The sequence below is a fragment of the Mesoplodon bidens genome (genome assembly GCF_964165515.1).
Source record: "Mesoplodon bidens genome assembly, chromosome: 7".
Lineage (NCBI taxonomy): Eukaryota > Metazoa > Chordata > Mammalia > Artiodactyla > Ziphiidae > Mesoplodon > Mesoplodon bidens.
In genome coordinates this window covers 51492337-51518198 of record NC_138164.1, presented here as the reverse complement: position 1 = coordinate 51518198, position 25862 = coordinate 51492337, and the positions used below count along the sequence as shown (strand labels likewise).

Here is a 25862-nt window from a genome sequence, read left to right as displayed (position 1 = left end):
CCGCCTGCCGATGCAGGGGACACGGGTTCGTGTCCCAGTCCGGGAGGATCCCACATGCCATGGAGCGGCTGGGCCCGTGAGCAATGGCCGCTGAGCCTGCACGTCCGGAGCCTGTGCTCCGCAACGGGAGAGGCCGCAGCGGTGAGAGGCCCGCGTACCGCAAAAAAAAAAAAAAAAAAAAAAAAAAAAACTACTTAAATTATTTAGGGAATTCTAAGGGACAGTGGTGAACCAAAGGTGAGAGAGTGGGAATGGTCTGCCCCACATGCAGGCATTAAGGAGGTTCATTGCAGAGAAGTTTATATGGCAAAACCGTCTAAAAATGGTTGTCATTTTTATTATCACACTGTGCCCACATTTCTAAACAATGCTATCAATAAAATATTCCTCAAAAAGAAAAAATCCTTTATTGGCCTAAGCCTTAAACAACTGGTAAAATTAGTGTTGGGCTTTTATTTTGTATATATATTTCATATATATTTTATTTCGTATGTATGTATAGACACACACACATATATATGCTTCAAACCAGCACACTTTTATTGCTTATCCATTATGTTACTTATTCTTTAATAACACATGTGATTGAAGAATCAGTCTTATATTCTAGAGTAAGTTCTAACAGTTTGGAATTGTTGGAGCTGCAGTCCACACAGTGCTGCTGCTTCTGTGATTTGGAAATGGGCACAGTAGTTATGAAGACGAAAAAGTAGAACTAGAGTTACTTCATTCTCTGTTACCACTTTCAGAGCTTTTGTGTTTAAAACGGTGAAACAGTGCTGATGATTACTGAAGATAATTTTGTCAAAGGAAGGGGGTCTTAAAAATGATCCACTCTAACTGTCAAATCTACTACGTGTGCCGCCGCTATAGCACCAGTATTACTTAAGTGTGGAAACGCATAGAGGTGGAAACATAAAAGCTGTGAAATTTTTCTGCAATTTTGCTAACATCAAATTATGGTGAATGCCATTATAAACTTGGGTAACATTTTGAGTTTGTATGTATGGATGGATTATTTTGTATATTTATTTCTATGCTTGCTTTAGATTTTAAGACTCGTAGTTTGTTTACATTGTAAATCTTTTGCTTGTCAAAAATACTGCCACTGCATTATGCTAAGTGAAATAAGTCAGACAAAAAGATAAATACTGTATGATATCGCTTATATGTGAAATCTAAAAAATACAACAAACTAGTGAATATAACAAAATATATTATAGAGATATAGAGAACAAACTAGTGGTTACCAGTATGGGGGCGGGGGTGCAATATAAGGGTGGCAGAGTGGGAGGTACAAACTATTGGGTGTAAGTAAGATAGGCTCGAGGATGTACTGTACAACACAGGAGTGTAGCCAATATTTTATAATAACTGTAAATGGGATATAACCTTTAAAATTGTATATAAAAATACTGCCACTGAAGTAAATAAAGTGAAAAATGGAGCATTGAAAAAAATGAAAGAAAAGAAAACATTGTTCCTAGGGAGTTGAAGTGCAGTTCTTAAGAAACTTCCCTCCTGGTTAAGTTGATGTAATTTGAAGTTGATAGTTTTTAAAAAGTAACCCAATCCCATGTACTCTCCTGTTGACTCCCCTGCACATTGCTAATTTCCCCGTGCTCCTTCCCACACTCCACCCCTTACACCACAAACACCAGACTATTTTTGATTGTTCACCAGTCCTTCACAACAACTTGATTACATCAAAATGAGTTTGTTTAAATTGCAGTATTAGTTAACAGTGTATTTATGGCCCATTAATTCTCATTTTCAAAGCAGGGAGTTTTTTTAATTGAATGAAAACAAAGTAAAAGTAATTTCTAATGGACCTTTCCTGTTCCACTTAACTTATTATTGCACTGATGTGGGAAGCATTCTAAATATTCATCTGTAGAGCACATGTTAAATTATGATGCATCTGTATAATGGAATAATATGCAGCCACCAAAAAGTGTGGCTGTTCAGTTTTTTAAAGGGCTGTTCTTTTAAAAACTGGTATTCTATATCAGTACTATGTGAATTCTAAGAAGTATTTATTTATAACCAGGTTTAGAAGAATGCTACAGTTTGTGTAGAAAATAGGGAATGTGTATGTTTGAATATCTAAATGCTAAATATCTCTAAAAGGACACTTGAGAAATAACACTGGTCATCTAGGGAGGTTGGCAGTTCAGGGTAGAAATACAACGTACATCCTTTTTACGGTTTGATTTTTTTTTTCCTTACCACATGCATATTTTTACTTTTTTTTTTTTTTTTTAAGTTAAACCTTGTTGGCACAAACTACATCATAATAGTAAGAGCATCAATCCCACAAAGAACATCACTGGTCATCCCACCCCCGCAAAACACCTGAGCCACTTCTCAGCTTGTGGCAGGACCCGCTCTAAGTTCTGAAAGGCCCTCTCTTAGTTCACAGCAGGTGATACCCGCCCTGGAAGGCTGGATGACAGCCCAGTGTCAGAGCTCCTGTGTGCCTAGGATACACTGGTATCTTTCTGTACTGGAGGTTGGAGCCCACGTAGACTCACGTGCCTCTCTTCATCCTTAAGGAGCTGAGATTCAGATCTCAGGGTAAGACCTCCATTGTTCCCCGCTACACTGCTCTCTCATGGAGCTAAATGTCAAACCTTTGAATGTGAGCAAAAGGCACACCTGGGCATTTTTAATTATTTGCACTTTATGCCCCATAAAATTCCAAAAAACAAAATGTGAGGGAGCAATACTAAATTTATGGATAATGTAAAACTGGACAAGTACAAGTAAAAGTAGATTGGAATCCCGTAACAGGAGCTGGACACTGGTTGTTAGTGGTTATTAGAAGTACCTAGAATAAGTTAATGACTATAGTTGAACACTTAATTTAGCTTTGAATTTCTTGGCACATAAGAAAAGGGAATATAAAGTATATTGTCCTTTTATTTGAAGCCAGCATATCCGAAGTTTTGCCTAAGAAAATGGAGATTTTCTTGATACTCAATTCAGGAGGGAAATTGAAATGCAGATCCTTATTAAAAATATATGTAGGCTGACTCAGGTCTTCATGGCGGTTATTGCCTGTCAAGGTATTAAAATTAGCTAGCCAAAACGTGCCAAACCTCGCAAGATACAGTCTCGCTGTGTGTCAGATCCCCCTCTCTTTCTCTGCAGCCACCCTAGTAGCCCAGGTACCATGCCTCATCTGGAACTTCTTCCAGGCCTCCTGACACACCTCACTCATCCATTCTCACTCTCTTCTCAAGTCTCCAAGCTGTGGTCAGGGGTGCCTTTCTGGATTGCAGATCTGATCCTAAACAGTCACTGGCCCTATCCTATGTACTTAAAACTTGTATGTCCCTTGGTTTTAGGATGTAAGACCCTCCCCCGCACTCCTCCACACGCCCCCACCTCCCCAGCTACCCTCTCTCCTTGCTCTCTGTGTTCCAGCCTTGTTTCTGGCCGAGCACCCTTTATACACTCTCTCTTACAGCATGATCCACCAGCCCATGCCAGCGCTTCTCTCTTTGGATCTGAGCTGCATCATCATCAGAAGCTTCCCTGACCCCAAGGGCTCCCTCCCCACTATTTGTTCTCATGTCTCTGTGCCCATCTCAGGAGTGCTTATTTCTGTTTCTATGTCCCCCCTCCTAACTCGTAAGCTGTGTGGACTCGTTGATCCCCAGCTCCACACCCAGTGCCTAGTGTGCAGGAAAGGGTCAGTAGATATTTGAGGGAAGGGGACCGTCTGTCAGTGATCTAGCCGCTGAAGCAGCCTCCCAGTCTCCCTCTGCAGTGAACATTATACCACGCTGAGACATTTCTCCTTGAAGCTCAGCTCTGATCACCTCACTGCCTTGTGTCAACACTTTCAAGAGGTCCCCGTTTCCTACAGGATACCACCCATACCCCTACTTAGTCCTCCTCTACCTGGGCCCTTGTGGTGTTTCCAAACTCATTCCTCCCTGTCTCCTTAGTCCTCACGGTGTAGCTAGAATGAAGCACTCCAGGCTGCTTCTGTGCAAGCGTTCTCTCAGCCCTTCTCCGCATGTTCAAATCTTAACCATCCTGAAAGAAAATACCCTTAATTGAAAATAATGCTTCCATTGTCCGAACTGAGTACGTTTGACATGGTACTTATTTTCTATCTAAATTAAAGCTATTTTCTGTACATCCCATATTGGCTTGTAGTCCTGTATTGTTTCTAGCATGAACCTCACTAAGTAATCATAAAAATATGTTAAATGAGTGGGAACTTGTATTAATTATTTTGCATCTTTGTAAGCCAGTCTTTAATAGGAACCATTTCCCCTCTGGGTGCTGTAATTTGTTAATGAAGTACCTGTTTTTACATATATAACAAATGGCCAGTCAGCTACAGATTCTCCTGTTCTTTTAACTATATCTACAGATTAGTGAATATGAATACAATTCATATACTGCTTTCTGCACATATTTCGGAGATCTCATCAATGTCTTATTACAAGGATATATAGTATTCTATACTGAATGCAAGCAAGTAAAATGAAACATACATGTAGCATGTCATTATTTCAAAGGAAGACTGCCCAAACTAGCATTCTCTTCAAAAAATAACCGATGAGCCATAGAACTTGTTTCTAGCGAGGCGTCCCCTCACCGCCTCTCTGAGCCACGCCGGCCCTCTACTGCCCTCCAGCCAGCATGGTGGACGTCTTACCCGGATGGTTACTGCTTTGACTCCTGCGATGAGAGAGTAATCCCCACCTCCATCTCATTTCCAACAGGCTGATTTAAACTGCAGTATTCAAGATGATGCCGGAGCTTTTTACGGCGTGACCAGTCAGTATGAGAGTTCTGAGAATATGACAGTCACCTGTTCCACCAAAGTTTGCTCCTTTGGGAAGCAAGTAGTAGAAAAAGTAGAGGTAAGTTGGCCTCTGTATGCTGGAACCTTCATTCAGGGCGGCCTGTTGCCTTCCTTTAAAACTAACCTGGGGCAGAGGATTTTATTTTTCTGGTGTCTTCTCCTTCCCCTCCCACTCCTCCGCGCCCCCCCCCCATTACTTCTAAGAAGGCAAAATGATTTGAAAGCAACTGAAAGAAAGAAGGCAGGAGTAATCCCGTGCCAGCTCTCCGACTGTCTGAAGTCAGCCCTGTGCTTGCCAGTGTGTCAGTCCTGCAGGTGGCCTTGGGATGGGGGGATGGGGGGGGCTGATATGGAATCTGTTAGAGATAGACCCTGCTGCCCGGTAGATGGTACCCCTCCCACCCCAGGTTCTAGCTTCAAGGGCACTTCCAGGCATTTTGATAACAACCAAGGTGGTCCTCAGCTGATTGGCACCTGCCTTCTAAAACCCTAATGCCTTGAGTTTGGTTTTTGCTTTTGCCATTTCCACTCCCTTCATCTTAATTGTTTTAAATATATTTCAGTACATACTGGGACCAAAAACCTATTTGTGGCTTTTATAGTTCATGCCTCCCTCCCCTTCAAAAATATGGATGTTCATTTTACCGGGGTGGGTTGCTTTTTGTGAATAATGTTTGCAGGTGATATTTCATTTAGAGTTGTGCTTTCCATTGTCTTCTACCCATCACCCAATTCATCCATGCTCAGTGAGTGGTGTTTATTCACAGATGTCCAGGACCTCTCAGGTCCAGGACCCCAACCTGACTTTGTGTTGAGGCATGAGAGAAAGGATGCAGTGGGTGGAGAGAGGGAGCAGGAGATGTTTTGCAAGACTTTGGGCTGAACAAGGCAGATTTGGGATGCTGCAGGCCCTCATAGCTTCCCGAGCACAGGATGGGCATCCTGAGAATGGTGTTAAGGAGGGTTATGCTGGTAGAGGAGGATGTAAGTGAGTTGACTAGATGGTAGCCGTAAGCTTAGGTGTCATGAGCTTTACTAAAAGGGTGGTAGTGGGAATCCAGGGAGACATTTTGAATGGTACTTAGAAACTGACTGGATATTAAATATTAAAGAGGAGGAAGAGTCAAAGATCACATGTTATATGCTTAGGAGGACAGTGTAGCCACCAGCAGAGATAAGTAAATAAGATGTTCAACTGGAAATAGTCAGGGACGAATATAGATGCAACACTAGGATTTGGGAGACAGGTAAAGACTGAAAATATCAATTGAGAATCCTAAGCATTAAGGATACTCAAAGCTGTGGGAATGGAGAGCTAGCTGCAGAGAGGCAATAGCAAGGAAAATAGGGATAAAGATTAAGTTTGGAGAGTGGCACCCAGACCTGGGGTAGGTGGAAAGGGAGACATGAACAGAGAAGCCGAGGACAAAGAAGGGTGAGGGAGGGGGGAAACCAGCTCAAGGCAGTGTCTGGGAACTCCAAGGAGAGGGTGGGTGAGAATGTGGCTGTGTAATGAGACACAGCTGGGAGACCTGGAGCCACATGACCTCCATCTCCCCTGAGAAGGAGGAAGCAAAGGTACCTGCTGGTGGTTGGGACCTCGGAAGGTTAGTGTTACTGTTGCTACCAAATGGCCAAGTTGTCAGGGCTTAGCTGTAGATGGACTTCCTGCCTGGACAGGTACCTGTGAGAAAAGATGAACCAGATAAGTAACTCAGTTTCCCAGATGTCAAATTATTCTTCAGTTCATCCTCAGCTAACATACCCAAATCTCTTTATAAGTTCAGGGAACAGGGAAAGGTTGTCTTCGACTGATGAAATCCCAGGCATTTTCATGGAGAACGGGCTGTGGTGTGGCAGGTGAAGTTTTGTAATTAAGCCTTTAATCTACTCGGAGTATATTTCTGCATTTGGTGTGAAATGGGAGTCTGCTTATATTTTCTTCCAAATAGATAGGCATTTGTGTCAAAGTCATTTATTAAATCATTTATTTTCCAACTGAGTGGATCTGTCCCCTTTAAGTTACTGCATATACTGGGGGCTGTTCCTGGCGTCTGTTCTATTCCACCCTCTGTTTATCTCTACATGTCCCAGTATTGTGTTGATTTGATTACAGTGGCTTTATAGCATGTTCTGATATCTGCTGGGGCAAGTCAATCTCACTGCTCTTCTTTTTCATATATTTTCTAGGCAGGTAGCCAGCATTTATTCTTCCAAACTATGAGAGCATTTTAAAAATGTAAAGAAAAACAAAAACTTGTTTGAGCAACCTAATCATTTTTGGGGGGTTTGTTTTTTGGCTACGTCATGTGGCATATAGGATCTTCCTGCACCCCCTGCAGTGGAAGTGTAGAGTCTTAACCACTGGACTGCCAGGGAAGTCCTGAGCAACCTAATTGTAATTGCATTAGATTTAGATATTATTTGGAGACAGATTGATATGTTATTGATATTAAATCTTTCCAATCAAGAACCTATTTGCATTTCTATCTCATTTTATCTATTTTAATAAGATTTTACAGTTATAGGTTTATCCCTTTCTTGTTAAATATATCTCTAAATATTATATAATTTGTTAATACAGTTTCTAGTTTCCAGATTTTAATTACTAGAATAGAAGAAAGCTCCTAGTTTTTGCATATCTATATTCTATTTGGCCATCTTACCATATTCTCTTATTTATCTCCAGCGGGTTTTTCCCCCTAGATTCATGGGTTTTCTCTGTTGTATTATCTTAGCAGCAGCAAAAAGAGAAGACTTTATTTTATCTCTTCATTTCAGTGTTCATGCCACTTTTATTATTATTATTATTACTATTATTATTTTCTCACCCTCTCTTCATTTGCTAAAACTTCCAACACAGTTGTAAAAAGAAATAAAAGAAATAGTGATGGTGAGTATCCTTGTATGGTTACTGATGTCAGTAGAAATAGTTTTGATGTTTTGACGTTTGGGATTAAACTTATTATTGGTTTTTATAAATGGTCTTTATTTTATATTTAAATTCTTTCTTTCTTTTTTTTTTTCCTTGCATGGCAATCCAAATTTATTAAACTACTGATGCTAAGTTATACAAAATTGCACCACTTTAATTAAGGCTTCTAGTTTACATTTGGCCACCTCAAAAGTAGTTGTAACATTAGGTTGGTCAATTTAAATACTGTGGCTCCCTGTTGGATAGACACACAATCTTTACACCCAAACGTTAATGCATACATACAAAGCAACAAGGCATTGTTAAATAAAACAGCAATAGTTACTGCAACTTTAGGCCTTGTGACCAATTACACATGATTAAAATTACTTCCCACATTCACATCCACAGTACTCGTCCACCATTTAACATCTCAACCAAAACGTTACACATGTGAAACAATCACTAACAGGCAAAAATACTAAACCTGTATATTTGGTATTGCAAATACACTTATGCATGAGCAAGCAGGGGATTCACAGTGAGAATCTACAGCTGCAGAAGCCTGAAAATGATTTACAAAAATTGTTAAATCATTAAAAAATTGTTTGAAAAATACACTTCTTGTTGTAGACCCCCACTGTACACACAACTATAAACATTGTTCCCTATGTAAACAAAAAAGGAAACATATAATAAAAGATTTGAAAAGTCTGGACATTTCCTTCCCAACAGATATTAAAGGCAACGTCTTTAATCTAAGACATTATACTGAAAGGACTATCATATTTTAAAGACAAGATCACTGTCTCCACAGGTTTTTAAAAATTAAAAAAACTATATAGCTGTGTTAATCAAAGCGCTTATTTGTACAATACAATGATAATGACCTTGAATTTCTGAAAAAAAAATTACAATAAGCTACAAGTATCAAAGAAGCGAAGTTATCTGGAGTAGTCTATATAGGAGCTCTTTGGACTTTCTTTTATTATGCTAAAATAGTGGTGCTTTTAGGATTTACATTATTGTACTCTCCAATACAAAGTATAGGGCATGTTAAAGTATACATACAGTATACCATTTTCATACATGTACAACATTGGTGGATGAAAAATGTCTCTTAGCAGTAATACTGGATTGTAGCCTCTGGTTTTACCAGCTGCATACTCTAGGACTATTATATAAGTAAAAATCTCTCTTGTGATACTGGAAAGTGATTAGAATGTGCAAACTGATGTAGTAGCTTTCATCCGCCTTTTAAAGGGTACCACCACAGAAAGTCCATTTAAGATGTTGGTAGGTTTAACAAAGTTGGAATGCTGGCACTGTTGAATTGGGCAACAGTTCTTCAGACCTGGCTCAGAGCTACAATGTATTTAGTATATTAAAGCAGCTGACATGACGACTTTTTGCGGGCCTTCCCAGGCACTGGAGTTTTTCTGTTAATTTGCCGCACTAGGTCATAAAAGATCTCATTAACATTTATTTTTGATTTTGCAGAGGACTCTAAGAATGCACAGTTGTTCCATTGTCTTGCTAAATTTTGACCTTGCTCCTTTCCTACAACTCTTTCATCTTCCAAGTCACACTTTTTACCAACCAGAATCATTGGAACATCATCAGTGTCTTTAACTCGAAGAATCTGTTCTCTCAGATCTTGTAAATCATTAAATGTGGACTGTGCTGTGATGGAATAAACTAATGCAAAGCCTTGTCCGTTTTTCATGTACAAATCCCTCATTGCTGTAAATTGTTCCGTTCCTGCAGTATCCAAGATTTCAAGCATACACTGTTGTGCATCTACTTCAACTTGCTTTCTATAAGAATCTTCTATTGTAGGATCATATTTTTCAACAAAAATTCCTTGAACAAATTGTACAGTCAGAGCAGATTTTCCAACTCCTCCGGAGCCAAGAACGACTAGCTTATACTCACGCATGGTGCAAACTTGTAAAATCTAGTACCTCTCACGCTGTCACCGGGTCCCCGCAGGCAGCGTCGCCTCGCGCTCCCTCCAGGTCACTGCTACTGGCGCCATGGCGGTCCTGCCGCTACCGCCGCCGCCGCGGCCGCCGCTCCGGTTGGCTCTAAATTCTTTCTTTCTATCACTGTTTTACTTAAATTTTTTTTTATTAGTAATAGCTGCAATATTTTATCAGATGCCTTTTCAGCAACTCTTACTATGTGATTTTTCTCCAATTTGTTGACATCATGAGTTAACACATGTCCTGTGTATGAACCACCACAGCATTCCTGAAGAAAGTTCTACTTTGGATACTTTGATGCATTGTTTGCTATTTTACATAAAATGTTGGCACCTCATAAGTGATATTAATCTATACTTTTCTTTTTTATGAACTATCAACTTTTGGTATTGAATATACATCAATTTCATAAAAATAATTGGAATACCTATCTTTTTCTATGGTATAGCATTGTTTGAATAACATTGAAAATAACTTCTTTAAAGGTTATATAAAACTTAGCTGTGAAACCATTTGGTCTTTGGACCTTTTTCAGTGGTAGATTTCTAAATAGTTTTTAGTCATTTCCACAGTAATTGATCTATTGGAGTTTTCGACTTCTTTTTGGTTCAGTATTAGCAATTTGTATTTTGCTGGGAAATCATCCTGTCCTCTAGGTTTTCCTTTGCTTTTATTGATTGATTGGTTGGTTGATTGGTTGTTTGCCAAAGAGTTACATGAAGTAACCTCCTCTAAATCTTCTGAACAATAATGTAATTGTGGTTTTGTCTCTTTTCTTTCTTCTCCTTCTTAAGATTGTGAAGGGTTTATTTATTTTATTTTGTCTTTTTAAAGAACTAGTTTTTATATCCTGTCTACATTTTAAATTTCCTTTGCAGGACTTCCCTGGCAGTCCAGTGGTTATGACTTCGCCTTCCAATGCAGGGGGTGCGGGTTCGATTCCTGGTCAGGGAACTGGAATCCCACATGCTTCGTGGCCAAAAACCCAAAAACCATAAAACAGAAGGAATATTTTAACAGATTCAATAAAGACTTAAAAACAAAAAAGGTCCACATCAAAACAAAAAAAAAATCTTAAAGAAAATTTCCTTTGTATTGATTTGAGCTTTTATCTTTATTAATTTCCTATTCCTGGTTTTCACTGGTTTTGGTTTATTTTGTAGGATTTATTAATTTTTTAAGATGTGTACTAAGTTCTATAACTTTTCATCTTTAATGATGAAGACATGAAGCTGCTTTCCTGCAAGTATAGCTTCATTGAGTCCCAAAAGTTTGATGTAAATATTTTCTTTTTCATTACTCTTTAGATAGCTTGTAATTTCTTTTTAAATTCCTCTTTGATCCAGAGTATCTAAGAGTGCCTCTCTTATTTCTGAGTGCTTCAGTGGATCTTCAAACTGCATGTATATATTTTTTAAAAACCCCTTTTTAAAAAAAATTAAAGACATAACACAATCAGGGGCTCATCATCAGTGTGAAGTAGTTTTTCCTAAAGTAGAGAAATTAGCTGCATTGGTTGTTGGCCTGTGAGGCCTTATCACAGTAAAAAAGGATTTTCTATGGGCCCTTTGAAGAATTGTGACTGGCTGGGCTTGCGCTCACAGATCTCCAGGTAGAGAATCACTAAGAAGGCAGTTATATTTTTTTCTAACCTTTGCTGAAAAACATCTATACAACTTTTCTTTAAAGCTGTCATCTTCCCAAGTTTAAAAAAAAAAATTTCCAGAAAAATAATGGATTCTGAGTATGGTATTAAGTTTGGAGATAGGATTTTTTAAAATGAAGTAAACCACATAAGTAGTGCAGCATATAGCAGGTGATTTCATGTTGAAAAAATAAAATGCTTTTACAGGCAATAATATCTTTTTTATGTATTTTGAAGTCAAAGGTGTAAAAATGCTCAAATCCTTTTTCCCTCACAGACGGAATATGCAAGGTTTGAGAATGGCCGATTTGTATACCGAATAAACCGCTCCCCGATGTGTGAATATATGATCAATTTCATCCACAAGCTCAAACACTTACCAGAGAAATATATGATGAACAGTGTTTTGGAAAACTTCACAATTTTATTGGTAACTGTTTGTCTCTTTCATGTTTTGTCAGACTCGGCCATGAGGCTGGTGGGGAAGATGGGCCTGGGAGGTGCTGGGGCTTGGGCCAAGGGTAACTGACTAGACTGTGGGGCTGGGCCCCAGGTGGTCAATCAGTAGTTGAATTCACACATCCATAGGGCAAATTTGGTTTGGCTCAAGTTTGTGGAAGAGAAAGGGGTCTCATCTGGCCGGGCTTTCTAAGCTTAGCAGAACTGGAATTTGGGAAGGGAGGGTGAGGGTGATACAACTAGATTCTTAATTCTGGCTTCACATTAGCAAGACCTGGAGAATATCTAAAAATCCTGATAGTAGGGCTGTATCCTAGATCGATTAAATCAGGATCTCTGAGGATAGGACCCGGGCATGTGTATTTTCTAAGGTTTTCTAAGGTTCCCTGGGTAATTCCAGTATTAGCTAAGTGTCAGTCTCAGCAGCACCATGGTATACAAATCATAAATGAGGCAAAAGCTGAGTCAGCAGGTTTGTGCTTCAAACATACCTAGACTTATTTCATGAAGGATTTACAAGGCCTTATTATTATAAGTAACATACATTAATATAGCAAAATATAAATCCTCAGTACCAGGAGAAGTATAAACTAGAATACAGTGGCATAACCAGGAGCAAGGGGACAATATTTATGGGCTGAAAAGTATGGTCAAAACTTAATGGGCGGGATTCCCTGGTGGCGCAGTGGTTGAGAGTCCGCCTGCTGATGCAGGGGACACGGGTTCGTGCCCCAGTCCGGGGGGATCCCACATGCCGCGGAGCGGCTGGGCCCATGAGCCATGGTCGCTGAGCCTGTGCGTCCGGAGCCTGTGCTCCGCAATGGGAGAGGCCACAACAGCAGGAGGCCCGCGTACCACAAAAAAAAAAAAAAAAAAAAAAAACTTAATGGGCAGCTAAAGGGCAAGGAAAAAGCAATGGGGCTCAAGGTCCATGATTGGGAATATTTTCTGGTTCCCCTGGGCAATGCTCTGTGTGTTTTTTCCCCCTAAATTTTTGACTTTAAAACAGTTTCTCACAGGGACTTCATTTGGTTACTTAGGAAGGTTAATAAGTACAGTGCTCCTCTCAAAATATACCTATAAAATATGCAATCATGGATTTCATAAAGCTAATTTTTTAAAAATAACATTCCTTGATTAAACCAAAGGCAAGATGCCAAAACAAAATTTGGTGGAAACAATTTTGCAAAAAGGGGCAGCAGGATAATATTGTGGTCAAATATTCAGCCCTCTGAGGGCCTCCTTTGTTATTCTTTGTTACCAGGTTTAAGAACTAGAATACTTAGAGCAAGAATTCTTTATCTGGACTTTTTGGATTCAGTGGGACAGTGGTTCTCAATCAGTGAAGTGCTGGTTTTAAAAAAAAAGGCTCTCCCCTAGTTCCTTCCATAACCCTGATCCGTAGCTTTTGCCCATTTCCATTGTTGCAGATACAGCTTCCATGGGCAATTTCAAGCTACCAGTATTTGTCCAGCTCATGAAATTCCTTCATATTTTAACAATAACTTTCAGAGCTAGTAGGAGCCAGCTCTTGTATGCCACTGTAAAAAAAAAAAAGATAAATAAAAATCAAGAAATTAAAAACCTTCTGCATATCAAGATATTCATTCAGGAAGCTTTTAAAAATTCTGAAGGATGGGACCCAGAATCATGGTTTTTGTTTATTTTTACTGATTCCCCAGGTAGTTCTGGTGTTTATTCCAAGGAGAGAATCTCAGTGGATTCTCATATGTGTCCATGTCCCTCTGAAACTTGGAAACTAGCAGTCCAGGAGAAAGTTTGGAAAACATATTATAACTATTCATTAGTATCCTTTTTCTAACGGTCTTTGGTGAAAATTGAGCAGTTCAGGGTTTGGGGTGCTGGCAGGTACTTGTCATATAGGTATTCTTTGTTGCTATTTAAGAACAAATGGATCACCTTAGTGCTCAGATGACCGGAAGGTGTGTGTGGCATCCTGGTGTGGACGTTAAATTGCCTCAGAAATTAACCAAAACTCTCTGAGTGGATGGCCACCCCCCCTCTTCTGGAGGGAGTCTTAGATGTTTCTTACAAACCAGTGAGACTGTTTCAGCACGTTAAGGAATATGTCCTCAGTCCCTAAAACCCGACTTCACGGCACAGCCAAGATAAATATGATCAGGGAAATTTGTAAGTATCTATTACCCACAAAACCCATGTAACTATATCAGTAATGCTCCCTTGGAACATGTGACTTCCATCCATTTAACTTAACAGGTTAAATTAATTTTAAAACGTATCATTAAGCAACTATATACATCCCTTTGATATGAAGGATTAGAAGCAAATAAATATAGAATTAGTAGCAAATAAATATTTGCTAGACGTAATAGTTTTCTGTAGAAAAACTGAAATTAAGCCAGCACTCCTGGGTAATGAAAATGAAGTCATCTCACTGATAAACAGGAGAGATCATACTTTTCAGCACTTCCTCAGGTGTAGGGACATGGCCAGAATGACAGTTGCTGGACACAGTTGCAGGTGTTTTACTAGGAACATTAGATACAAAACCTGTGTCACCACGGCCAGTTCCAGGCCTTACTGGCTGGTGGGCTAGACTCTGGTTTCGTCAGAATGATTCAGGAATTGAGGTGACCCTATAGGTTTGGGGCCTTAATGGTGGCAATCAGACTGAGGAAGACAGCGACTGAATTGTGGGCCAAGGATTCCGATCATCTTTTGAGGTCATATTCAGACATACGGGTTGCTAGAAACATTTTTTTTCCTTCCTCCTTCATCTCAAGCATGAAGCCTAAATAGGATATAGTCTTTCATAGAAAGTCTGCAAGAAGGTAAAATAGATCATAGAGGTTCCAGGCACAGTGCTGAATCTTTTGTAGATATATTATGAAATTCTCACTGCAGAACTGTGAAGTCATTTTTATTCCTATTTTATGGATAAGGAATGTTAGTCCTTCCTGAGGTCACAGAGCCAGTGATAGACGTAAATTAAGATTTGAATTGATGGAAGAGACACTTTGCAGGATGTCATGGTCATGGAATGAGAAGACTTGGGTTTAGGACATAGCTCTACTTTATGACCTTGGGTAAGACATTTAAAGTCTCCAGACCTTAGTTTCCTCCGTTTACAAACAAAGTGCTCAAGTCTGCCCTCTCCACCTCAAAGGTTATTGAGAATGTTTGTATTCATTTGGCTAAGTTATGGAAAGGTTGTACTAGCTGCTGAAATACAGTGCAAATAAAACACAGGAAATCTGGGCCTTGTAGGGAGAACGAGGCGGGTAAATAGATGATGACGATGCAAGGCCATCATGGCTGCAGTAAACTTGTGAAACAGACATCATGGGAGCACAGAGTAGTTGAACTGCCTGAGCAGGCACCTGTACTTGGAATGAGGTGGGGAATTCTCAGGGATGTTAAAAGATGATATTTAAGTTGCCTGATGGACAAGCAGACATTTTTCAGATTTACCAAGAAAAGGCCCGTTCGGTGGGTGCATACTGACATGTCAGCCGCGGGGCTGCGGTGAACTAGACAGGCGGGACCAGGCATCCTGGGGTCTGGTGAGGGAGGCAGGCATTCATCAAGGACAGGGAGTTACAAAATGCGTGTAATTCACCTGTGGCTGGTAGAGGTTGGTGCATGGTGACAAGAGAACGTGTAATAGGAGGTCAGGGAATGCTTCCCTGAGGAAGAAACAATTGAGAGGTGTCTCCAGATGGATAGAGAGGCAGAGAGGGTAGGGAAGAATATCTTACATAGGTGGGAATGTGGTAGGCGGAGGACTGGAAACAGAGCAGTGTGGTTGGCCAGGTAGGACCGGCCAGAATGGGCCGCTCACTCTCATCCTTGTAGGATGAGAACAGGTTTTCTCTTCATCCTAAAGTTTAAAAGAGGCCATTCAGTTTTTAAGCAGGAGTTTGTTGTTGTCAGATTCATATTTCTTTCAAGGTTACTGTGACCACTGTGCACAGGGGAGACTGATGCCCGGCAAGGGTGGCTGCTGGTGGAGGAGTCCAGGTCAGCTTTGCTGGTGCCTTGGGCTGTGGCAGGGGAAAAGGGAGATGGATTCAAGAATTATTCAGGAGGTAAAAGCAGCAGGACACGGCATTTGTTTGGATATAGGGATGAGGGAGAGAAAGATTTCAGGGCTGGAAGACTTGCATATTTGGAGTATTTGATCTGCAAGGGAAGTGGCAGGGAGTGAGACTAGAAAAGCAGGTGGGTACCAGTATTGAAAAAAAACTTTGTTACCCAGAAAAAAAAAATTAGATGATTCATCATTGTATCAATGCATTTATCTAGAGCAGCATGGCATAACGGGTAAGAAAAAGGTCTTCAGATTCAGAAGATCTGGGTTTTTCGTTGACATTAGTATAACCTTAAACAAATTAACCCCTTGCATCCTCCCTTGTCAGAGGGAGTGATATCGCACCTGCTCCTAGAGTTCTTGTAATATTATATGAGATACTTTCTGTAAAGCATTTAATACTGAGGAGGTGCATAGTAAGCACTGAACAGATGGTGGCTATTATTCTGTGAATTTCCATCCATTCAGCGAATACAGTGGACCCTTGAACAACATGGGTTTGAACTGTGTGACTGTTCTTTTACTCAGCATATATTTCACTGAGTCCAGGCACTGCACGTTAATACAGTGATGAGCAAAGCACTCACAGAGCTTATGTCTGTCTCCCATTGGCTATCGTAAAACAAAATTTAGTAGAGGTTTAGGAATAAGATAGGAGACAGTCCCTAGGATAAATAACTGTCCCATGGAACAGAATTATAGAAAATTCTCTGTGTTGTAAAAAAAAAATTGCACCCCCCCCCCAAACAAACAAAACAAAAGAAAAACCCCACACTAATTCTTGTGGTGTCTTCTTAGGCTCTCTGAGTGAGACCCAATCTGTAAGGTCTTCCTTACATATGGTAACTAAGCTTAAATAGGATTTAAGTTGGACCTGTAATATCCTGAGTTTGTGCTGGAGGGGGTAGAGGGAGGCTGGGCAGATCTCTTAACAGTCCACTTTTTGAACAGTGGACTCCATATTCCTCTCCAAGTAAATCGTAGTCATCATGGCTCAGATGGAATATGTTTTCATTCATGTGGTGTTTGATATATAAATATATATATATATATATATACTTTAAAAAATATTTTATTGACATATAGTTGATTTACAATGTGTTAATTTCCGCTGTACAGCAAAGTGATTCAGTTATACCTATATATATTGTACATTCTTTTTCATATTCTTTTCCATTTATACTTTTTTTTTTTAAACAGGTGGTAACAAACAGGGATACACAAGAAACTCTCCTGTGCATGGCCTGTGTATTTGAAGTTTCAAATAGTGAACATGGAGCACAGCATCATATTTACAGGCTTGTAAAGGACTAACCGTGGTTATTTATATATATAGATATCTGTATATACACACACACATATGTGCACACACACACACACACTCTCTCCATGATCGAACGACTGACTGTAAACCTCACCACGCAGGGGTGCTGCCCTGGCCCTGAGGTCACCCCAACTTTTCTAAATCCTGTTTGAGTGAAGTCATTTTTTCATGTGTTCATACTCATTGTAGCTGTGAAGTTCTGGTACAGTTGTAAAAAGAGAAATTGAGTTGTTTCTGTGTGTTATTCAGATCCACAGCCCACAATTCCTCAGAAAGGTGAACCTTAAGAACCCAAGTCTCTGTCTGCAGAGACCTGTTTCTCGTTGTGGTAGAAAAAAAAATTAAGACAGAGCATTTACCATTGGACATTTACAGCCTTTATACAAATGTATTTAGTGTTTTTTTTTTTTCCAACATAAAATTCTTAAGATACAAGTAAAATTAATCTTTAAATATAAATGTAAATTAGTACACAAAACTAAGAATCTTTAGACTTATCTTTGTAACAAATTAGGGTGGAAGTTATGAAAGAATGTAATTCACTAAATTATTTTTTAAATGAAACTTTTCCTTCTTTTTGAAACCAAATGTTAAAATATAGCCTTAAGAAATGCTTGGTAGAAATATCCTAATGAGACAAATTTGTACTTTTTTCCTCAAGGTTAAAACTAATCTCCTAATCCATTAAACTCTTGAAACAGCTATTACAGAGGAAGAAAACTTCACCCCTTATCCTTAACATATATAGTATATTTAAAAAATATAAAATTGTATTGTACTAATGTGATGATTATTTAATGAAAAAGAAAAGATGGCTCTTTTTGCAATAAGTAGATAAATACTGAAAATCTAAACTTACAATGTTTATAGTCTTGTGTGTGCAGTTATATTTTATATGGACAACCAAATTTTTTATTAAGATGAGTAAATATTTGAACCACTGAAATTTAATAACAAAAATTTAAATTTGGCATGAATACTGCACTGTGAGCTGCAAATTATAGAAAACCCTGTGGCTGGGAGAAATTTCATCAACCAAACTCATAAAAGGCTCATCAGTTTTAGGATCTCTGCTCCCCAGAAAATCACAAGCATGCTCACCAGCATGTGGGTAAATTATTTCTGGTGATCCAATATGCATATTAACCTGCTGTAACTATATGTGTACGTGTGTGTTTGTGTGTACATATATACACATATACATATATAGTTATTCAACACATATTTATTGAACATCTATTCAGTGTCACTCAGTTTTCTAGGTGCTGATATGTGTGTATTTCTCAATCTGTGTCCATAGATCTAGGTGTATTCGCTAAGGACACGCACTTCCTTGACATCTCTCAATAAGTCACAATACTTATTTGACTGAGGTTGAAGAGGCTCAGCTATCTATCTCTGCCCTTTCCAAACAGGCACATTTGGGAGGTTTTCTTCCTAGGAGGAATTCAACTTTCCAACCCAGATATTCCAAAGCATTGTCCAGGCAGAGTTGGTTTGATGTGGCCACATGTCTTGGGTTATTTCCATAAGTGCTTCATTGGGAAGGGGACAGGGCATACTCCCCAACTTCCTGGAGGAAAGTGACGTTTTTTATAATTGTCAGGAATAGGTTAACACTGTTAGAAAATGTTTTGTAAGTTGTGAAACATGTCAAGACTTTTACGTCAAGCCAGAAAATAAAAACTTTGTTCTGTTACATTCAAATAACCTACACACCCCCTTCCCTGTCCCACCACCTGTTCTGACCCTGCTTATATATTGATTAGTATCTGGTGGTCATGAGGGGGTGGCTGGCTCGTGGCAAATAGAAGAACCAAGCCTGACCTCTCCCAAACCCATGACCCTGGTCACTGGGAAGGCCAAAGGAGAAAGCACAGAACTTTCCCCTTTTGGAACACACATCCCTTACATAAGCCAGTAGCATGGTGTGTATCTTCCCTATGTAAAGAGACTACAGTTTGTTCCCTGATTCCAAGTGGACCTTTGAAGAGTTGCCCTAGTGGCCCACCCTTCTATCTGGTCTTCGGCCCAAGCATTAAGCTTCTCCCTTGGTCATATATTTATGACTTCTCTTGGTCACCCCTCTTAGGGATGCTTCTTTTGCTCCCCTCTCCCGTGTCTTTACTCAAGGTGTTACCCCCAGTCTCTCAGGACCAAGGGGCGCAAATGATCTCATGTGGCTAAAAGCCACGCCATCCCAGAACTTCAGGGCAAGAGGTATTTGGTTCACATTTTCTCCCAGGAATGGGGCTCTTCGGTGCTGCCAGGAGGGCTCTGAGGATTTACTTTTTTCAAAGTGGAAATAGATTGAGACCCAAGAACACCAGCTAGAGGGTAGTTCTTTTGGCTGCAGAGAAGGGCATACCCTGGTCTGCTGAACTCACAGAGTTAGGCTGGGCCCTCTGATGCTTGTCCTCTCCTCCGAATGCCTTTGTAGTTGAGTTTGGGGGTTTACATGGATGAACTTGAGGATTGCTTTTTGCTCTTAAAACAAGTTTACTTCTTGTCTTGTCCTTCTAAAGATTTTTCCAGGGCAGATATTCTCCCTGTCTTAACCACTGGTCCAACCTCTTAGCCCTTTCTCTGTCCCTCCCAAATTAGACTCTGGGATTAGATTTGTGTTACAACATCGAATCCAAGTCTGTTTTTGGTCTTTCACCCTCTATGGCAGAGTCTCCTCCCTTCGTAAAGCTTTCTGTACCATAAAGAAGCCTTTCCAAAGCTCTGTCCTCACTGCTCTTTTCTGGGTGCTCTATCTCCTGGTTGACCCTCCACTACCAGGATCGATTCAGGGACATCTTGTGCTTTCACTGGAGAGTTCAGAGGCCACTTTCCACAGCCTAAATAGGGAGAAGCTGAAGAACTGGGCTTTGGTCTCTTGGTATTCATTTTCATCTTAGCATGAGACCTAAATAAAGTTGGGGCTTTTCCAGAACATGTCCTAGAATCCCAGAACGTCTAAGCTACCCTAGACCAGGGTTTCTCAACCCTTTCTCGACACTGTTGACATTTGGACCAGATAATTCTCTGTGGTGCAGGGCTGTCCTGTGCATTGTAGGAGGTTTATCAGCATCCCTAGCCTCTGCCCACTAGATACACCTTTCCCCAGTTGTCACAACCCAGAATGTCTCCAGACATTGCCAAATGTGCCATGGAGCACAGAATTGCCCCTGGTTGAGAACCACTGCCCTGCATCTGACAGGTCACAAATGCCATATTTGAGGTTTTCTTTCTCCTTACATTTTACCCGGAGAAAGCTTCTCTCTTGGGAGCCTTGTTTCAGGCCATCAAGAGACAGGTAGGAATATTACTCAAATGATACTGTGTCCATGTTTCTTCCTGTTTCAGAACTTCTGTTTCACAACAGAATCTCTCTGCTGCAAGTATTCTTTCCTCCCTCCCTGGGAAAGTTGGGGACAGCTGGCCACCATCATCCCTATAATCAACTCACACCTATTTAAAGAGCATTTCTAATTTGCTCTTCATTGCTTATTTTATCAGGTTAAAAAAAATCCCACCCATTTTTATTATTTTTCATAAGGTTATAGTTCTCATTATCAAACCTTTAATCATTTCAATAAATTTCCTCTGGTCTTCTACTTTTAGCCTTGCACTCATTGCTTTTTTGTAGAATTTACAGAAACCTCTGGAACATTTCATCTTTAAGGATGGTGGAGAGAGGGATTCATTTTGGAAGAGGGCTGATCGAATTTTTCTTTATTGAGCTTTAGGAAAGCACAGTCTTCAGGCATACCTCAGAGCTAGTGCGGGCTCAGTTTCAGAGCACCACAAGAAAGCAAATATCACAGTAAAGCGAGTCACACCGTGCATACAAAAGTTATGTTTACCCTATATTGTAGTTAAGTGTGCAATAGTATTATGTCTAAAAAAAAATCAGTGCACATACCTTAATTTAAAAATATTGCTAAAAAATGCCGGAACAATTACAATAGAAACTTGAAGGTCACCATAAAAAATATGAAAATAATAAAAAAAAGTTGAATTATTATTCAATTATTGCGAGAATTATCAAAATGAGACACAGAGACGTGAAGTGAGCAAACGTTATTGGAAAGTCACGCTGGTAGACTCGTTTGCCACAGGGTCGCCACAAACCTTCAATTTTTAAAAACTGTGATATCTGTGAAGCACAATAAAATGAGTTATGCCTGTGACCTCCATTTTGTAGATGAGAAAGTTGAGGCCCAGAGGGGAGATGACTTGCCCAAAGTCACCCAGCTGGTCAGTGACAGATTAAGGTAAGGCTCTGGGACTCCTGACACTTAATTCTTGGCCTCTTGGTGGGGGTCGTTCCTCTCTGGTGCTCAGGGCGGAAGAGAGAGGGAGGTTAAGACCCCCTTCCTCTGCCAGAGCAGCAGCATCTCCTGGTGGTGATGCTGCTTCTCTCCCTGGAGTGTCTTGTCTGGGAGGCATCCGCAAGCAGATAGGAAAGCTGATGAGCCTTTTCCTTACCCTGAGGACAGTTCACCTGCCACAGGCTCTGAGTCAAATTTCTCTTTACAAAGCATCCCAGCAGCAAAGTCCCACGCTCGGACCAGCCAAAAAACAGCCCCCGTGCCCAGAACTTGGTGTTACAAACCCAAGTCTTCTTTAGGTCTCAATACTCTAGTGGCTTTTGCAGTTTGTTTTTGTACAAACGTAAGTTATTTAAATCACACAAGATGACAGTCAACTTTTCAAACCAGGTACCGATAACTTGTATGATTTTGTCTATGCTCTGGTACACTACACCTGTTCTAACGAAGGGTAGAACCAATTTTGTGTGTTGGTGTTCACACCTGTGACATTAAGAGGATACGTCTGCATTGCTTCTTTCTTTCTGTTGATGTTTCTGTGGCAAAACCCTGCACATGTCATTTCTGAAAAGCCTTAAATCTTTGCGATGTTGCGTGTAGGGTTTGCAGTGCAGAAGGCTGCCTCGGAACTGTGAGCCCTTTTGTAAGCTGGAAGCACTTCTCTTACTACTGTTAACTTTTGTAGGAAGTTTTCAATTCAGAGCTGCCAAAGCGTTCAGTAAGCAGTGCCTTAGTGATACTTAGTCGTGCCGCCAGCCTTTTCTCATACCAGTTCTTGATGTCCCTTTACTGATCGGCATGGTATTTAAAATTGAGCAAGCAAGCATTGTTTTCATTTTTGTTTTGTAAGCCCATTTTTCTCCAGCTCTATAGGAAACTGACTTCTTGGTCTGAAATCTGAAATGAACAGAAGTCAGTTCATTGACCACACTGTCAAATGTCTATACCAAAATGGAAGGTTTTGCAACTTCGTAGTTTACTATGAAAAGCAAATTGTATACTTTTAATGTTGCCTTTTAAATTTATGACCAAATACTTAGCTATTTGTGAATCTTCTGCACTCTAGCATGAAAGTGCCTTTGGTTTGAGATTCCAGCTTAGAAAAGTGCTGCCATAATCATGATAATTTGTAGAGAGACCAAAAATATTCTGAGATCACCGTAATGCCTTTGGTTTACTGGGATAGTAACCAACCACAGGCCTCCATTCACAAGAGCACGACGCGGACCCTGCCTGCTGCGCTGTCCGTCTGCTGTGGGGGAGCCCCTGCCACCCATGCCCCCGGGGCGCACAGCGGCAGGAGGGCCCCCAGGAACTGGTGTGTTTGTGCGCTGTGACCCCGTGCGCCATCTCCGCCCGTCACCCAGCCCTGCGTCCGCCTGAGGGAACTTGCACACAAACCGCAGACTCTCGGCCGGTGGACAGGTGTGTCCTTCTTATGCTCACGTTCAGTCTGTGGAGGCCTGCCTTTCCACTCAGATGACAGCGCGCACTTCTGGTTTAACGCAGCGATACCGTTTTGAAAGTTGGAAGCCTCAAACTGAGACAACAGTGCAGAACAAAAAATGGGTTATAGGGTCATTACAATTGAAGTGTTCTTCTTAGGGCGAAAATGCTGACTCTGAGTGTTGTCTGAATGTGCTGTGAGAAACTTCCAAAGAGCACCACTCACAATTCGGAATTTTCGAAGAGTGTTCCAGCCCTCCAAAGGGCAACCCTTTAGAGTCCGTGTTGGCTTTTATCAAAACCTTGTGTAAATTGGGAAAATTGATAGAGGGGAGGAAAAGGAGTGAAAAGGATGAGAAGGCAAAAACACGAGCCAAACAAAAGCCAGGACAAAAAAGACTTTTCTTTACCAATATAGACTTTACAGTGACGTTAGACATCTTTGAAAGTTAGCCTCTGAATGCGTATGGTCCGTCTGTCTCTACCTGGTGTCTTTAAGAATACCCTCTTTGGGCTGTCTGAAATTTCAGGAGTGATTTCTATCCACACCAAGTTGTGAGTATTCATAGAAATTTCTACAAGAAAAAATAAATTAAATGAAAAGGAAAATTGCTCAACACAAGTTATAGTTAGCTGCTTGAATTCAGCCCCTCCCTGTCATGTCAGGACTACGCCACAACTTGGAAGAAATTAATCAAATGTTTATTTTCCTGCTTCCCTTTTCAGCTGTTACTGTGCTTTCTTTGGCAATAGTTTTCTCTCATTAACTCATTACTTATATCGTTAAGAATGAAGGTTTTGTGTTTAAAATTGCATTGCAAAGGATAGTTTCACTGAAGTCATGCACCATTAAATAAGATGAAATATTTGTCTTTATTGTTCTACTTCCTAAGCCGTAAACTTGTTTTATTCTCTGTGAATTTGCATTGAGTCTGTTATATGCCCCACTGCATCATTTTAGCATTTGAAATAGCATTTATGTTCCCTCTCGTTCATCATGAAAGGGGGTCAGATTCCAGGAGACTCCACCTCTATCGTGTTGGCTCTCTTTTGTCTGCCTTCCATTATGAAATTGTTTCTCCTTCCCCTTTTTCTGAAAGAGGCTGACAGAATCTAGGTGTAAGTCAATTGGAAACCAGTCTCTGGTTTTCTTCCTCCCTCTCCCCCCCTCCCTCCTTCCTTCCTTCCTTCTCTTTTCTTTTTTGCATCAGTCATTTTCCCTGATTAGTTTCACTGTGTAAATTAGATATTAACTGCACTTCTCTAAAAAAAAAAAAATTCCCTGTTACCTCCTTGAAAGAGTCACTTCTGTAGGCCTTTTTCAATAGGCTCATGACTGCAGATAAGGAAAAAAAAAAAAGTAAAAACAAAAACTATGTGCCTAAAAAAATGACAAAAAAAAGTTTTGTAACATTTAAAAAAGAAACCTGAATAGCCTTTAATTCTTTAATATGCTTAAATTTTATGTAAATCGGTTTTTGCCACGTGTGTTTGTTCACATTCTAAATGACTTAATGGGATTCTTACAGTCTGTGTCTTCGTGTCACGTGTATGAAATGGGCTTGTGACGTAAGCGTTTCATCTGGTCAGTGGTTCCTTTGATATTGTACTGCTGCTGGGAGTGGGCTGGGGAGCCTGCCTTTAGGCAGTAAGGTTCCTCTTGGGTAGATTGGAGAGATAGAGGGATGGGGGCAAATTCTCACATACGTTTTCATAACCTGTTTGCAGAAACTTTGAAAAGGCATTTGGTTAAACCTCTTGGCAGTACAGTATTCTTGTATTTGTTAACGTCTGTGTTTAGGTACTGGTACCTTTTTGTTTAAAAATGTTCTAAGTGTTGGCTTTAAAGTGAATTTATCTTTAGTATGATAGTTATATGAAAATTATAGGGTTTGTGTGCAGAGAATTTTTTTATAAAGTGCTTTGTAAAAAAAAAAATGTATTCTAGCTTTCGCGGTACATATGTGTGATAACTGTAATATCCATGACAGTTAAGTGCAATTATTTCATCACTCTAAAAATGCTATTTTTGTGTCAGTTCCTGCAGGTGTTTTCATGTCTTTGCAAAGTGACACATTTTGATGCCTTCTTGATAAAGTGGTAGACATTTTGTAGCTTTCTAGAAACTTTGTATTCATACGGTATCAATGAAAAATAAAGAAAATGAAAGTGTGGGTCACCGTTTTTATCTGCCAAAGTGTATGTTGTTGAAAATGAAAGGTGCTTTATGTGTTGTGGGTGAACGTATGAAGGACAGAGTAAAGGAGGTTGAAGCCATGATCCTTTAGATGGTGTCCGCCAAGTTCAGTCATCCGAACATGACATGTTAATGTCTAGCAGGGTTTCTTTCTTTCTTCCTGTTTTTTTTTTAATAGAAGTATAGTTGATTTAAATGTTATATTAGTTTCAGGTGTACAGCAAGGTGATTCAGTTATACATACATATATATCTTTTTTTCATATTCTTTTCCCTTATAGGTTATTACAAAATATTGAGTATAGTTCCCTTTAGCAGGGTTTCTTAAAAACATCCACAGGTCAGTTAGTCTACCTGCCTGTCTGCCTGTCTCTCTTTAGTGTGTCATTAAAATTGTTAACCTGCCTTGCTGGGTGCATGCCAGGAACCAGGGGTAGAAGTTGGTACCTGCACGGTGCATGCTGTAACCCCGCCCTGTCCTCAGGAGTGTGCAGCACACACATGCACAACAAAGCCTTGGAGTCACTAAGTTTACTGCCTGCTGGGCACTGGGCCAGTGTGCTGGTACGATGTGTGATTCTCACAACAGTCCTGATGACAGTAATATTATTACCCCCCAACCGATGCTCAGAAAGGGCAGGTCGTCCAAGTTGTGACTGGTGAGTGGTAGAGTC

The 25862-nt window shown here is 40.2% G+C and overlaps 2 protein-coding genes across 10 annotated transcripts in view; one reads left to right on the top strand and one right to left on the bottom strand.

The window, feature by feature from the left end:
• Window positions 1-25178, top strand: part of TEAD1 (TEA domain transcription factor 1) — a 269279-nt gene extending 244101 nt beyond the window's left edge. For all 9 annotated transcript variants that reach the window (XM_081238930.1, XM_081238931.1, XM_081238929.1 and 6 more), the window contains 3 exons: window positions 4746-4886; window positions 11650-11802; window positions 17104-25178. In XM_081238930.1, the coding sequence (XP_081095056.1) occupies window positions 4746-4886; window positions 11650-11802; window positions 17104-17217 (408 nt within the window). In that variant the 3' untranslated portion in view covers window positions 17218-25178. The remainder of the gene's footprint in view (window positions 1-4745; window positions 4887-11649; window positions 11803-17103) is intronic.
• On the bottom strand, window positions 7860-9823 carry LOC308619787 (ras-related protein Rap-1b-like). The gene has a single exon (XM_081238937.1). It carries the CDS (start codon window positions 9679-9681, stop codon window positions 9127-9129), a length of 555 nt encoding a protein of 184 aa, XP_081095063.1. The 5' UTR covers window positions 9682-9823; the 3' UTR covers window positions 7860-9126.
• Window positions 25179-25862: the final 684 nt, after the last annotated feature.